Here is a 16569-nt window from a genome sequence, read left to right on the forward strand (position 1 = left end):
GTCCCACTCATGTACTTCTGTTGACCAAACCTCACTGTAAACTATGCATACAGTGGGCCTCAGGAACATCAAGACATGGATAAGTGGAAGACCATTGCCTAGCCTGATGAATCACAATTTCTCATTCATTACATTGATAATCGTGTAAGGATATTCCATCTTCTTTATGAACAGTTGCTCCTCCCTGTACAGCAGGTCATACAGAGCTGCTGGTGACAGTATTATACTTTGGGAGATGTTTTCATGAGCGGCTCTGGGACCCTAAAAACCTTCTTCAGAATCAATAAGGCCTCCAGTGCTGCCGGTATGACAGATTCTACTGTATGTGCAAGTCAGTGTGAATGGAAAATCATTTAAAAAGTGCTTATCTGCACTGATCTGTTCTTGAAGACTACTCATTAAAATTCATTAAGCCCTTTTTAATGTTTTTTTTTTTTTTTTTCCTCTTCCATTTTAAGTTACAGAACGAACACTATGTAATTTTTGTTTTCAGAGAGTTCTTACCTTCACAATTTTCAATGTTGCATGGTCTTTCTAACCGTGCAGGACCAATGCACCGTGAACCATCTGTGGGATTGGGGTCATCGCATGTTCTTTCCCGATATTGGACTCCACCACCACAAGTAGCACTACATTCAGACCAGGTTGACCAAACTGACCAGTCACCCTCAATATTCAAGAAAGCTTTTGTGATAAGAGTAAAAATTATAAAACGTAATATTTAATTTGAAATATGTAATGAAAATGTTCAGTTTTACAAAATATTTAAACATTTTGAATTTAAATACTTTCAGATTTAAAATACATCTAAAATCTTTTATGAAACTTTTACAGATGTATTTATTGAAATTATTCAGTATTTATGAAATAATTTTCACCAACACGTAAACTGCAAAATGTCAATTCCTGTGTAATAAGCTCTATCAATAACTGGACTAACCTGAATCTAAACATGCTTTGCTGCCTTCGAGACAAAATCTTTCTTCCTTCTTCACATGAGCAATTCTGAGCATCGACTCATCAGGAACATTAGCACGGCATGAAAATCTGAAACGTTGTTCAAAAAAGCCATCTTTTGTTTTATTGGCTCGGAGATACGGTGTCCAAGGAGTGGATTTCCTCACCTCTGGGCATGCATGTAAATTACAAAATTTAAAGTCTTGGTTACAACCCAAACATTCTCGGCCTCCATGTTGAGGAGGCGGGCTGTTACAACGTCGCCGTCGAATCTGTATTCCACCAGCACAAGGTGCACTGCATTCCTCCCATGTGCTCCATTCTGACCAATGTCCATCAATTGGTGAAACAGTTGCCACTTTATAAGAAACAAATGATTTACTTAATTGTTAAAATATCAATTAATGAAAAAATCTAACAACATTTTAACTAATTATAGATCACATTTTATTTTAGTTGCAATTTAAATGCTTATACAAAGGCTTTAAGATCTGCATACATTATGTAATAAATTAAATCAAACTTCTGGATTCAAGGCTAATGAAAGTGCAGCAAAATGTATTGCTGAAGTTTATTCTGAAGTTCACCATATCTGATCTCTGTAAGATGCATAAAATATTTCAACAATAAATATTCAAAGATGTATGGATTATTAATATGAAAAATAAACTTATTTAAGTTAAGTGGCTCTTTTAAAATTTAAACAGTTTACACGAATAAATATTTTGTCTGTTATTGTATATAGTACTCATAAATTTGATTTATGCATCTCTCATAGTAATTATCAATTCATTGTTTGATAGAACTCAGCATACTTGTAGTATTGAATTAATTTGCATATTTGTCATTGATGGATTATTTTGTCACCCTGAACAAACATATACAGTCAAAAGTCGTCAATCTGGACTCGTCGGGACTTCGGCGATTCCGGATTATCGATTTTTCCGGATTATAGATCATCAGTTTAAATCTGGTAAGATGGCATGCAGAAATTACAAAATTAAAAATATGAAACCGTAATTCATGAAATAAAGAACAATTATGATCTAAAGGGTATCAAAATTTACAAAAAAAAACCTTAATATTTATTTTACATTATTGAACATTTCTTTCAATGTAAGTTGCTTCGTTTCTTGTGATAATACTTTCTCTTTAATTCTATTAAACAGACATAATTTTTTGTTCAGTTACAAAGTTCCGCTGTTCAAGTCCTATAATTGCTGTGTTGAGAATACCGACTAATTTGTCAATCGAAATGTTTTCGTTTTCAATAACCTCTGGGTCACTTTCTTCACTATGGGAAGCGAATTATAATGACGAGGAACTTGATTTAAATCATATCAAAGACGGAGTGCATCGAGATGAAATACTACACTTAGTAAGGAATTATAAGCCAAATAAAATAAAAACATCTGCCCTGAAGATAAGGATAGTGCTGACAAATCAACTTCCAATCCGCAGCGTGAAATTGATAAACAGATTTCGGATTTCAAAACATACTTTCGCTTTGTAGTAAATATATATCGGAAATTCTATTTGACAAAATCGAAAGTTCAAGCTTACTTTTATAAAATTGCTCTAACAGTCTGCAAAAAATAATAAGCCGGATCCAATTCGAAGATTAAGGAACAACGCAATCTGCAACATTAACTGAATTAGATAACTTTAGCTTAGCGTATAACTCCGTTACACATTAAATGCGCATGCGCACAAACATATTTGTAGCTGTAAGGGTCTTATGCACTCTCGTAAACGCCTGTGCGCATGCGTGAACGCGACGCATGCGCAGAAAGTTTGTAGCTTTGAGGTCTGGATTATAGATCATTCCGGATTATGGGTGTCCGAATTAACGACTTTTGACTGTATTGATTTAGAAACTGATCCACCAAATAGATAAGTATGCAACATACATAAAAAAAAGTAACAATAATATTATTTATTAGAAAGCAGAACAGAATTTATTTCAGATGATAGATTTAAAAGTTTCAGTAGCAAACACATTGACACAATAATTAAGGTCAAATATTTTATGCATCAAAATATTTTTACAAATATGCAGCATTCACTTGAGTTAAATGTGCAAATCATAAAATTTTGCATGCAGAAGAAACAATGTCTGATAAAAAATACTTGGAAAAAAAAAATTTTCATTAAAAAGTTGTCCATATCAAAATGAGTTAACTAATAAGTCATATAACTTTTTTAATGCTTACCAGGACAAGGAGGATTGTAAGTACAGTAGATCTCTTCACGTTCATGACCAATACATATTTTCCCTCCATAAGCTGGCGCCGGATTTCCACAAGTCCGTCTACGAGTTTTTATGGCTAAACCACAAGACTGAGAACATGATGACCATGAAGACCATTCGGTCCACTGCCCATTTCCTTTTAAGCAAATGTAAATAAATGTAGTTTCATTGTTCAAAATATATTATGATAATAAAATATTGTTAACATGAATAAAATTACAACAATTAAAATTATCATCAAAAAATTATATTCACTATTATTTGAAACATAAATATCAACATATTCCACACCCTTTGAATTAAGGAACAAAAAAGTATTGGCATTAAACATAGATATATATACATGGATAATATAAAGATAAATAATAATTCAAAGAGTGCTTTAAAATGTAGATTATTGTCTTGGAAATAGTTCATATAAGAATGTTTTTTTTAATGTAAAATTCTTGTTTTTGAAAGCATGACTTATTGCATGAACCATTAGATTATTCACCATGGGAAAGCACTCAAGGGATATATAACCCTTGAGTGCTTTAGTTTAGTGCCTGCTTTAGTGTCATGCTAAGAAAAAGAACTTAATTTGAAAGGTAAGTTAATAATGCACTAATTTGTTTTCATTATTTTCTGTAATATAAACCTTGTGCTAGCTCTCTAACTTCTAAGTTCCTGTTTTATATTTGTACGTGCATTTTACACTGCATATATATATATAGAGTGAATCTGAACATGGTGACAAAACTTTATGGGGTCAAATAATGCATCTATACAAGCAATATTTGTCATACAAGATGTGTTCGAAAAGTTCGGTAATTAGTCTCATAATTAATAAACTGCGCCGGTTAGGATTTTGCACTCACGTAGATGCAGTGAGAGAAATGTCATCTAGAGCCATCTAACGGCCATTTTACGACAGATAAGAGGAAGCGCACACTATGAGCAGTTTAACACAGTCAGTGTGAGAAAGATTGTCAGTGTGACATGGAGCAACACATAAAGTTTGGCTTCAAGTTAGGCAAAACGGCGACGGAGACACGTGACATGTTAGTGAAAGTTTACGGTCAAGAAGCAGCGAGTAAAAAGTGTGTTTATGAGTGCTTTAAATGCTTTACAGACGGAAACCAGGTTCCAGTTTTGGATCACCGTCCATATTCTTCAGATCTGGCTCCTGTGGACTTCTTCCTGTTTCCCCGCCTCAAAAGATTTCTGAAAGGCCAACACTTTTCCGACATTACCGAGATCCACCAACGTGTGACAACGGTGCTTCGAGCCATACCGAAAGAAGCGTTTGCAGACAGTTTCCAACAATTTGTACACCCGGATGTCAAAAGTGTATTGTTGCTAATGGCGAGTACTTTGAAGGCCAGTAAAGCTATTTTGCTTGTTTCTCGTTTCCTTTTTTTTATGGTAAAATTCACCGAACTTTTCGAACACACCTTGTATAAAGTCTGGGTGGAATGCAAACGGCAAACTGCTAGGTGGCATCGTAAATGGTATAAAAATTGTTTGTCCTCGTACCCAATGGCATTTTCTACTGTAGACTGCCGAGACGATGGCTGGTTATATGAACTGCGAAATTTTCAGGCCAATGGATTAGTTGATGTGGTCCCATAGCTTGGCCACCAAGATCACTGGATCTCTCCTGTTCGGACTTTTTCCTGTGGGGCCATATGAAAAGTCTAATCTACCAAATGCCCCATTAAAATGAATATGGATCTAGTCATCAGGTTATGCCTGGTGTCTTCGCAAATATGTGCCAGTCCCTATCGTGCATGTGTGAAGCCAACATTACAGCTGGAGTAAAGTCTTTTGAGCAATTTCTCTAAACATGTATATCAATTACATTCCTGTTCACAAAATGTTTTCTGAAGTATCTCCTCTCACTCTTGTGCTATTTGTTTAAATGTTTCATGGGAAACCTACTTCTCATCGTTTGCATTCCAACCATACATTCGATGATGAATATTGCTCCTATAGCTGCATTCTATCATCCCATAAAGTTTTGTCCCCTTGTTCAGATTTACCCTGTATAAAATATGCATGCATGTATGTATGTATGTATCCTTACACACACAAAGTAAATAGGAAAATTCCATTTACTCTTAATTAACTAATAATCAAAGTCAGCTATGTTTATGAAATGTGATGGCTAGCTAGAGCAGAAGAACTGTACCCCAGAAAATGAGACAGGGTGCAGAGATTAACACTAAGTATTCAGTATTTAGCAATCCTATCTTAAAAATTGTAAGAGATATGGAGAAAAGTCAGTCCCAACGTTGTACAGTAACTAATAGTTTAGTATAAAAAGATATATTGCACATCAGGTAAATAAATTTAAACCTCTACAGCCTCAAATTGCTCAAAGGAATATGCAATTTTTATCACAACATTCGAGTAATAAAGACAGATATAAGTACAAAAGTATAATTTAATGGATAAACAAAATGTAGTTTGTCAATTCTGCCTGGAGAAAATATCTTTGCATGCACATTACAATACACTTGGCTTACATATGTAACTTTTATGTAAGCCCCAAGGAAAACAAGATTCTTTTGAGGAAAATCTGATGATTGTGAGACCATTTAACATAGATGATGATCTGTTCTCCAAATGCAGCTGTCAAAGAAGTGTTGCACTGGACCGGAATGCTATGCTGCCATGTTAGAACCATAAGGAACAGAATAATGCCATCTGAAAATGCAGGTTAAATTTTCTTACAAAAGCTGGGGGTATCTCTGCCCAGTTAATAAATCTCCTTCAAACATAGATCCATATAAGCAATTCATCCAAATGTTAACTGCATTAGCACACTTGATACTATCTGAAAATTTGACCCCATGAAAGAATGTCCAACCAATAATGATTATTGTTTCAGTTTAGGAACCTGCCATATTGGAATACCACTTAATTTGTCCACAGAATATTAAAATGTGCATCAATCTGAACTTTGTTCATGGCCAAATTCCACCATTGAAATTCTTGTTTATTGTCTTGCAGCAAAATTTCTTTCTGTGGCATGGCTTGGCAAAGATGGCACTATGCTCATATAGAACATCCATGTCATAAGCCACATGTCTGGGTAATATCTCTTTGTAAAACTGCTTATAACTAAAGCCTTTTACGAATTGTTTGTGTTCCATAGAACAAAATTTATCAATACTTTTAAAATGCTAATTATTAAAATTATATTATTTTTTTGTAGGTGAGCTGACATACATGCTAAAATATCTTCTCTTCATATACACCTGCACTCCCAAATGCGGACAACTTATAGTACTTCATGCTTTTCCCAGTCTGAAATTTTTAGTGATGCTCTTCTCTAAGACAAGAATGCAGCCTGAATGGCATTTTGCTGGTATTTACCATATAGAAACACCATCTCTCAATATTGCTTATAAATTAATTCACCATTTTTACATAAAATATATAAATCTAATTATCTGATAACAATAAATTTTTTTTTATATTTTTATTTCTTATTCAAAGCGTGATTTCCCATTTTTTACACCATATTTGAATGTAGTCTTTTTTATTTGAGATGGTTGCATCTGTGTATGTTAAAAAAAGCAAAATTCCTATTCCATTTAAAAATTTGCACTCGATGTAAACAAAATATTGCACATGAGTTTTGGATCTTTTAGGTTGTACTAGAGATTTTATTGTTCTTGAATACACGCTGTCTTTTTATCAGTAAACAATGCACTGAAAATTAGTTGACTTTTTTCTAAGCATTTCTCAAATTTTTAGGATCACTAAGTTTTGAAATTTGCTGCAACTTTTCTTATTTTACAGTTACACAGCCCTTTTACTATAGCTAAATATTACCAGTAGCTGGTTTTATACACCAGTTATTTAGAGATGAATTGAATAGCCTAATTACCCAATTCATACAAGATGTAAATTTACTAATATAAGTTAAAAAAAAAACTATTTAATATCATATATAACTAACTATATTATAAACTATTCTCACATAGGCTTTTTTAAGTTTTCTTTAAAAAAATCCAGTTATTTTGTGGGGGAATAAATTTGACTATCATAATTAATAGATTTTATTTTATTGGACATTTTCCTGTATAAAACTCTTTTTTAACTAATTACAATTTTGTTACTTTAATTTAAATATTTTTATTTCAAAAATCTTAATATTATAACTCTGAAGGGGACTATCTGTTTGAAACTTTAAAAGGTGAAATGTTTTAGATTAATAACGATCTTAAGACTCAAGAATTTTTAAAATCAGTCAGTTTATTAGTCAAAACTAGTATTTTTTTAAATCTTTGTAAAACTGCTTATAACTAAAGCCTTTTACGAATTGTTTGTGTTCCATAGAACAAAATTTATCAATACTTTTAAAATGCTAATTATTAAAATTATATTATGCTAAGTACTAAAATTATGCATTATGTACTAAATGAAGCATGCACACCATTAACTCCCCCCCCCCCCAGTTTAAGAGGCTAAAATCTTCTGAATCTGGAAACTTAACTTTTGATTAGTCATTCAGTTTTGAAAAAAGTTGCTATCAGAAATATGTACTGCATCTACACTATCAGATCCACTCTTCAATTTAATTATATATTAATAAATTTTGTTTTTTAATAAAATAACATACTCAAGAGACTTCATATCAAATATATGATCTTTTTTGCTTGCTCGAAAGAACTGTGATCTACATATTCTATAATTGTCAAATTATGAATGATATTTAATTGGTACTTACTTGAACAGTTAGCAACATTAACCATACTTCCTTCACAATCTTTACCATCATTTGCAGGAGGTGGGTTGTTGCAAGCTCTAGTCTGACACAGACATCTGTCACCTGATATTTCATTTCCAACTTGAGAACATTCAAACCAAGGACTCCATGAGCTCCATCCCCCATCAACTAAAATATTTAATAAAGACTTTTATAAAAAAATTAATACTCAAACATATCAAACAAAATCAACAAAGTCCTTGATAACACCATTTTTATTCATTCTGAAAAATGTGAATAAAACACTGCATTAAACATCCTTTTTGGCATGGTACTATTTAAAATTATTAAAACTTGCCCCCCCCCATTTATATTATTAGATTATATTCTTGTTCAGTAGCATATATATTATTCTCGAACATATGGGTAGAAAATTGTTAACAAATTAAGGTGTAATTAAAGAAGTTTGTCCAATATAATTTCAAATATGCAAGTAAATGTTCCACATCTTAGAAAAATACATCAGCAACAGTGTTATAACAAATATTTACTTCATAATTAAAAGGAATCTAAAAAAGAAGAAATGTTAAAAATTAAAAAAAAAAAAAAAAAAAACTATATGGTTTAAGCTTAAATTTTTTTCAGAATTAAGAACAAAAAAATAGCCTTTTGCTCTGTATTTTCTAGGCAGAAATGCAAGAGCATTAAAAAATGTCTTTTGCTAGAAATTAGGAAACGTTTCATGCATTTCTTTCTGTTATGTATGAAGGCAAAGAAATCTGAGAACTTTTCACACATTTTTTCCCTCGTAATGTATGAAAGTAATCTCGTCTCTTCAAAAAGAATTATAATTTTCTTCTTATTTAATTAATTTATCTATTTCAAGACTTCCTTCTAATGATACTTTTATGAAAAGGATGTTAACCCATTAAGGCAACAAAATCAATTAAGAAGCTGCATATCTAGCAAATTTTATGTGAAAAGGGCTCTGTTAGCATTTTTCAGATTTATCTCATGGTTTCACTGTATTTTTGCAATTCTTAAATTTCTATTATAAATTGCTTACTTCTAGACATTTCTAAAGAAAAGCTTAGACATTTCTGTAATAATTGTGGTATGCAATCTACTGCTTTTAGTTAGTTATTTTTCAGATTGTGGCACTAAAATTGGTTGTTGTTTTAATCATTCCTTTTTTGTATCACTTTATTGCACATTCAAATTTAAAAATAGCATTTCAGTTGTACCATCTAAAAAATAACTAAAAGCAGTAGATACATGAATACCGAAATTTCTTTTCACTAGATTATTGTAGTTTTAGTACATACGTTTTATAGCATTTATTTAAAACATATTTTATCATTTAAAATCTAAATAGCTGAGAGTGACACATCTGCATATCTAATCTCAGAAATACATATTTATCTGCAAATGGAGTTTTTGCTTTTTTTTGGTTTCATGTTATATGAATTGAAAAAAAAAATAGTATCTAGATAACTACAGCTGATACCACTAATTTGCTATTAATTAATACTATATTTGATACAGAATATATGACTTCTGATAAGCGAAGGGAGATAAACTTATGGAAGTAAATGACCATTCTGCATCCTTAACTTTAGACAAAAAATACCAAAATACCTAATACATTTAGGAATCTTGAATATTCAGAATAAATAATTACAAATGAGTGTTTTTATAGAGTAATAAAATATGCAGTAGCAAAAAGGTATGAGTATATTTTAAAAGATAATTTAAATTGATAAGATTATTTTATGTATTTGATCCAATGTCATATTTAGGATTATATTTATAATTTATTACTTTAGTTTCATTAAAAATATAGTTTTGCTGTTAAATATTTTATAGTAAGAAGATTTTGCAAAATTTGGATGGCATTTTCTGGTGAAGTGAATGAGGTTTCCTATCCAAAATATCAAAGGATTGCAAAAATTTGTATAATTACTTTTTTTATATATTTTTAGCAAAAAATTTAATTGATTTATTCTTTTTGTTCTTATATCAATAACTCATCTTCTAAATTACTAAAAGATTAGGAATTTATCTTCAAGAATTATAAATCACTCAAATAATATTTGCATAAAAAGGCAGTGGCAAACTGGAAGTTCCTTCATAACATAGTAATCATTAATAACAGCATACTATTCATCTGCAATTTTAAAACATTACGTTACGATAAATAAAAAAGAAAAGTTTTCATTTCCGTACTTGGCAATTTTGCTTTTGAGCAAGAAGTTTCCTCTTGGAGCCAAAATGTTCTGAGTGGGTTTCTGCCAGGTGCTGTTGTACAAGCCATTTGATTATCATTCCAACCACAATAAGGGTCCATTGCATTTAAACATTCACTGCAAAATGCATTTAAAAAATAATACTAAAGAAAAAAATTCACTACATCATGATAAAATATGATAATTAAGAAGAAGATACAACAGAGAGATGTAGACTAGAAAATAGCCAAGGTGTTTTTATCATTGTTTATTTGCAGTATTTGATGTGAAAAAACAATTATTCAAAACTTTTTTTATTTTATAATATAAGCATTAAAAACGAGATAAATGAGAACAAATTCTGCACCTTTTTGTGTGAAATCGGTTGCACCTGTGGACGGGGATCCTAAGAACTGATTCTTCTGTTCCAATATACAATGAATTCTGCAAGAAAGCTATATCATATTAAAAGGAAAATGAAATGCATATAAATGAATCTCAGATCAGATGTGCATATTTATAACTAGCTGCGACTTTATTCCCCTTTTTCCCCCAAAAAAGTGACTTATAATAGTGATTTTTTTCCTTTTTGTAATCGCAGTACATCTATTTTGCATTACACAATAAATAGAACTAATTCATAATTCTAATACTTGCATAGCAGTAAAGAGATAAAGAACTTGAGATGTTCACAAAAAAAGAAAAGGTTATTTTTAAAGAAAGCTTAGTTCTAAAAATATGTTAATCAATTTTAAAAATTAATAATTAACATGATTAATTATTTGGGGGGGGGGCTAAACTTAAAAAAATAAATGAGCAAGAATTACTAGTAGTAATAGTAGTAATAATATGCTAACATTCTGTATAGGTTGAAATAAGATCATAACTGTTCTTCAAAAATTGTAAAAAAAAATCCACTTTAAAATACAAGAAATGTTCAAATTGAAATAATATTCGACTTTTTGAAGCACATAAAATATAAGCACATAAATTCATGATTTATGAACTATAGTGATTGCCTAAAGGATTAATTTCATATTCCTTTTATGTAAACTCCAGCTAATTTCATAAAACAAAATTATTATTAACTTTGTAAGGTTTATCCCAAGTTTATAACAGTTATTTTTTAAAGCTCCTTTTCTATCTCTCCTAATTTCAGCTTACAAATACTTACCAGAATCAGTTTTTAGAATCGCGTTTAATGCAAATGTAGAGCAGTATTTAAGTCGAAGTTCCACTGAATTCGAGAGAGAGAATCAGAGTTTTTGACTAGCGCATGTTTGCCTTTTGGCCCCATCTCTAAGCTGTTACTACACTTGGCCGTACTACATGCCCTTGTTGATAGCTTTGCTAGATAATTCGATATTTAGGGGCAACTAGTTTAGAATTGTGTTAGCTTCAGCTAAATATCTTTAGTTAGTCATTAGTTAAGTTCTTATTTCTTATATTTTAAACCCAAGTGGAGGCTTTGTTGTATGCTCTGAGAAAGGGACCACCTGTGCACCATTAGTTTGAGCAATAAAGGGTTATTAAGCTTTCTTGAGTTTTATGTTTCTGCTTCTGGACTCAAGCGATTATTCACTTAGTAATTAGTTCACTGGGTTTCTCCACAGTTAATAGATAAAAGGTAGGAACACTACAACTTAACATATTAAACATATATGTCAAAACTATACAAAATATATGCATAATTCAAGGGTCCTTTCAATCAAAACAAGCTTTTAATACTCCAACAGAACGACTATATTAATTGATTTTATAATTTTTCCCATAGTTGTTATTCAGGAATAGCTCACAATTTACCATTTCATATCTGCCAACTTTTACGAATTTTTCGTAATTTTTACGAAAATGCGTTTGTCTTTACGATCGTAATCCATTTTTTATGATTTTTTTCCTTTTTCGAGTGTTTTTAGTGATTTTTGGTCGAAATTTTAGAATTTTTCGCCAATTGCATCGTGTTTTACCGCCAACTACCGACTACTTCGAATCCAGTAACCTGCGGTTTCTCCCAACTCGCCACTTAACCAGCCAATCCAATGCGCTGAACTTGTTTCTCCCACTCTTCTTTGTGGGCACCAGATTATTTTTTTCGCGTTCGCTTCAGCAGCAAGGGAATTACTCAGCTCGGACTGAGCGAGCGTGAATTGTCGGATTCTGTTTTTTTTTTTTTTTTTTTTTGCTTGCACGTGCTACGAATTTTCTTAATACGTCGTTGTTACGAAATGAGTTCAAAAAATCCATATTCTCAATAGTTTCGGCCTGCCTACAAAGCCAAATTTCCAACAACTAAAGAATCCTTCAAAGGAAATAACTATGCATTGTTGCAACGTGTGCGCCTTCATAACAAGTCACGGTGGAAGAATCAACATTGTGAAGCATGTTAAGTCTAAAAATCATGAAGTTAATGCTTCGGCTTCGACAACGTCAAAGAAAGTGGATGATTTTTTTTTCAAATTCGGCTACGCATTCGGATGCCGATGTCATTTTGGCAGAGTGTTTGTTTACTGCATTCCTCATCGAACACAACGTGCCGCTAAGCGCTGCCGATCATGCCGGTCAACTTTTCAGATGGATGTTTCATCTTTTGACAAATTGAAAATTCATCTTTTGAAAAGATTCGTTTTTTTGTTGATAAATTTCCATTTTTGTTAACAATTAAAGAAAATGAATGTCATAATGATGCTTTAGATGAACTACAGAACCAATTTTCTGCTGCACAGTTTGAAGACTTTGCCAGTTCTGGAGAAGATAAACTTGATGTCCTCGTTGGTGCCTTAAAAAGAATAAAAAAGAGTTCATGGAACACCAAAATATGATAGACTAGCAAGAGTTTTTATGTGCTATTCTCGTAATTCCACACAGTAATGCTGAGTGCGAGAGAGTCTTCAGTGTTGTAAAGAAAAACAAAACTATGTTTCGTTCTTCAATTTCACCAAAAACTCTAGAAAACATTTTAATTGCTAAATGTTATGAGGAAACTAATTGTTATGACAGGAATTTTCCAAAGAATTTTTGGCTAAAGCCAAAAAATGCACTCTAAATTCATTGCAATAATTTTTTTGTGTAACATTATGTTCTTGTTTTATGTTTCCTAATAAATTTTTTAGTTACTACTTAACTGAGATTTACTAATGTAAGTATAATTTTCTTTTTTCTATTTGTATAAATTGTTATTTTTTCAATATCAAAGCATGATATTAATTCTTCGTGTTCTTCTGAATTTTGGAGAAATCTTCTGAATTTTTATTTTTAGAGGTTGGCAGGTATGCCATTTTCTCCATTGCCAATATTCAGGTACAATTTATCATTTTATTTCTGAAGATGATGAAACATTAAATTGTACTAAGAGATATGATACACAAAATGCTAAACTTCAAATCTGAGTATTACTGTGTAAAGCCTTACCGTATCTTTCAGAAGTTTCAGAACTTTTAGTCTATCCTTACTGCCTTCAGTAAAAATATTTATTTTCTCAATTAGACATGTTTCTTTTGTGTCTGGAATGACAACAAGCTTCTGAATGACTCCTTCCACAGATGCAATAAACATAACATGCACATTACCCGAAGCTTTAGTCTGCACAATATCAACAATAATGTGGCTGTACCTAATGAAAACAAATATTAAGATTACTAATTATAATACTATCATCCCCCAAAATAACACATACAGCTAATAATGTGATTTCAAAACAAGAGAAATAATGAGAAAGAAAGTATTCCTTGCTAATGTTGCACATGATTAATGCTGAAAAATTAATTACACATATGTAGCAAAATGTTACTTTAAATTCATTTATCTTGAAGAATAAAAAATGAAACCCCATGGAATGTTTCAAGGTCAAGCGAAGGCAATTTGAAAATATGCTCCACAAATGTGAGAGTCAGCCAGTTATTTTACAATCAACATTAAGAGTATCTAAGAGTTTGATTGTACTCATGATGCTGCAGTACCAGCATTCATATTTTCACAATTTTGTGGTAAATATTTAATTTTTATCCAGCAATTAAATTTTTGGTACTTTGTTTCGCCGGCACAAATCTCGCCAAGCAGACTTTGTTGGTGACAACATACAGTATACACATAAAATTGTTAAAAAATGTTAGTTCTAAGAATGTTTTATTTTTAAGGCATAAACATTTTAATATGGTTTAAAATTTTGTAAAAGGCCAATAAATAAAGACAATAAATTTGTAAAAAGACATTAATTTAAGAATTTACTATGCTATCGTGGTTCAATATCCTGATTCGCCGGTTCGGATCACGCGACCCCAAGTGATCTCATCTCACGTAAACTACACTACAAAAATATATAATTTTCTCAGTAATTATCTACATTGATTTCAAGTTAAATCTTAATTTGGAATACAAGTTTAAATGCAAGAATTATTTCAATTCCTACGAATAGCTTACTCCGAAATTATGTAAAACCGTGGTGCTTTACTTTGCTAGTGTATTCTCATTAGATTTGATGAATTTAACCCTTGATTTTGCCTTTTCTATACAGGGTTATTCAAAAAGAAAGAGCAGATTTCAATCATTTACTGTATATACCCACGTATAAGTCGACCCCCCCCCACTTCGACATAAAAAATTCATAGAAAATAAGAAACCCGCGTATAAGTCGACACCCCAGTTCCGAAATCGATCGAGAAACTTCGGAAAAAATTTTTAAGTACTATATTTATTCAAAATCATCTGAGAAAAAAAGTAAATATACGATAAAAATACCTTAGTAAATAAACAAAATCAAAATCCTTCAACGTCCGATTCATGGTCAGATTCGCCAAACATTTCATAGAACTCTTCTGTCGTCATTGGCTCGTCATCATACATATTTTCAGTCTCAAACTCTGTATTGTTACAATCACTACTAGAGCCTTCGTCGTCATTTTCACTTTCAAAAACAGCATCATCTTCCGTGCCGTCTAGTTCGTTGCTAATACAACATTTTTTAAATGATTTTATAATCATTTCAGAGTTCCAAGCATCTTTAACCCACCGAGCAATTAATGTAATATCAGGCTTTTTTTTGTTCGGGGGCTGAAAATTCTTTGGTTTAATCGAAACTTTCTCTAGTTAAAGTATGAAACTCTGTGATTAGTTCGTCACATAATTTAAGTCATGAAATTACTTCAAGTGACTTATTTGATAAGTCGTCCAATTTGAGTGCCGGAAGAAAACAACTGCATTATATAAAGAAATTTTTGAACTTCCGATTCTTTTAATTTTTTATGGCCCCGCATATAAGTCGACCCCCCACTTTGAAGTCTTTTGTTTTGTCCAAAATATCTCGACTTATACGCAGGTATATACGGTATTTCTTCCAAACTACAAAAGATAGAAACACGATTCTAACGTTAATGGATAGAGAAAAGTTTATAATGATGGTATGCATTCAATATGAGCACCATGTGTTACATGACAAATGTCAAAACGGTGGCTCATTTCTTGCCACACACGAATGAGGCATAAAATTTAATTATCTTTGTAAATATTCTATGTAATTGTATGTCAGTATTGAAAGAAACTATGAATCTGGTAAGAAATGGCTGCGACTTCTTTTGAAAACGAGGCGCAAAATGTTACCAGCGAAGATATTCCGTTTGGCATCAGTTGTAACATTATTGGTGACTTTATCGTATGCGCCGCAAAACGGAAAAGTACCAATTTTTTTTTTTTTTTTAATTTTGTTATGCATTTTAATTTATACATATTTTTGCATTTAATTTTATAAATGTCAAACTGATTCTGGGTGATGAAAGCTCATATTATTAAATCATTCCTTAATGTTTAAATAAACAAAATAAAAATTGTATTAATTACACTAATGTTAAAAATATAAGCAACACATGCTAAAAGAAAAGATATAAAAATAGGAATTAAAACATACAATTTATATATGATATAGAGGATGCATTGTGAATGCAAATAGACAACCAAAATTAGCATAAAAATGCAACCCCACAATCACAGCACAACCTTATAAAAGGGTATGATGGACCTATGCATCAGTCTGCAAGCAGCGATATTTTTGTGTAATCCGAGATAGCCAAGAACGGAAGACACTATACTATGAAACACGTTGGAGGGCTGTCGGAATGTTGCAAGCTGCGGCAAGACAATACGCTGTTCTAAGAGAACTGAAAATGCACCATAATGCCACACCAATCTCTTGGATCAATTTAACGCATATCCATTAAATAGTTTTTGTTTTATTCCATGTTTTGCTTTTGTTGTTTATTTTTTGAGCTGGAGTGCACTTAACATTGCTACGTTTTCATGCACTTTTTAAAGTCAGTTATATATTTTGTTTTATAATCTGATGCTTGTTTTTATTTTGGTTACACAAGCACAACCCCCTGAAATTGCATAAATCACAGAATTTTTTTTTTTTCCCAGTGTTTAAAAAGTAAAATAAAAATTTAAAAAAA

The 16569-nt window shown here is 31.5% G+C and overlaps 1 protein-coding gene and 1 long non-coding RNA gene across 4 annotated transcripts in view; one reads left to right on the forward strand and one right to left on the reverse strand.

The window, feature by feature from the left end:
• LOC118187860 (uncharacterized) overlaps positions 1–6677 on the forward strand; it is a 45414-nt gene extending 38737 nt beyond the window's left edge. The window contains exons 5-6 of one of the 2 annotated variants that reach the window (XR_015044361.1): positions 6203–6284; positions 6408–6677. This is a non-coding gene — a long non-coding RNA (uncharacterized LOC118187860). The remainder of the gene's footprint in view (positions 1–6202; positions 6285–6407) is intronic. The other variant, XR_004758029.2, reaches the window with a different exon arrangement.
• LOC118187859 (semaphorin-5B-like) overlaps positions 1–16569 on the reverse strand; it is a 317610-nt gene that overhangs the window by 7648 nt on the left and 293393 nt on the right. For both annotated transcript variants that reach the window (XM_085827486.1, XM_085827485.1), the window contains 7 exons: positions 13541–13742; positions 10500–10576; positions 10134–10270; positions 7929–8096; positions 3171–3344; positions 941–1315; positions 505–684 (listed from right to left, as the gene is read on the reverse strand). In XM_085827486.1, the coding sequence (XP_085683612.1) occupies positions 505–684; positions 941–1315; positions 3171–3344; positions 7929–8096; positions 10134–10270; positions 10500–10576; positions 13541–13742 (1313 nt within the window). The remainder of the gene's footprint in view (positions 1–504; positions 685–940; positions 1316–3170; positions 3345–7928; positions 8097–10133; positions 10271–10499; positions 10577–13540; positions 13743–16569) is intronic.

The sequence above is a fragment of the Stegodyphus dumicola genome, chromosome 12 (assembly GCF_044657685.1).
Source record: "Stegodyphus dumicola isolate Sdum_Otavi_A_Nest chromosome 12, ASM4465768v1".
In the NCBI taxonomy this organism is placed as follows: Eukaryota; Metazoa; Arthropoda; class Arachnida; order Araneae; family Eresidae; genus Stegodyphus; species Stegodyphus dumicola.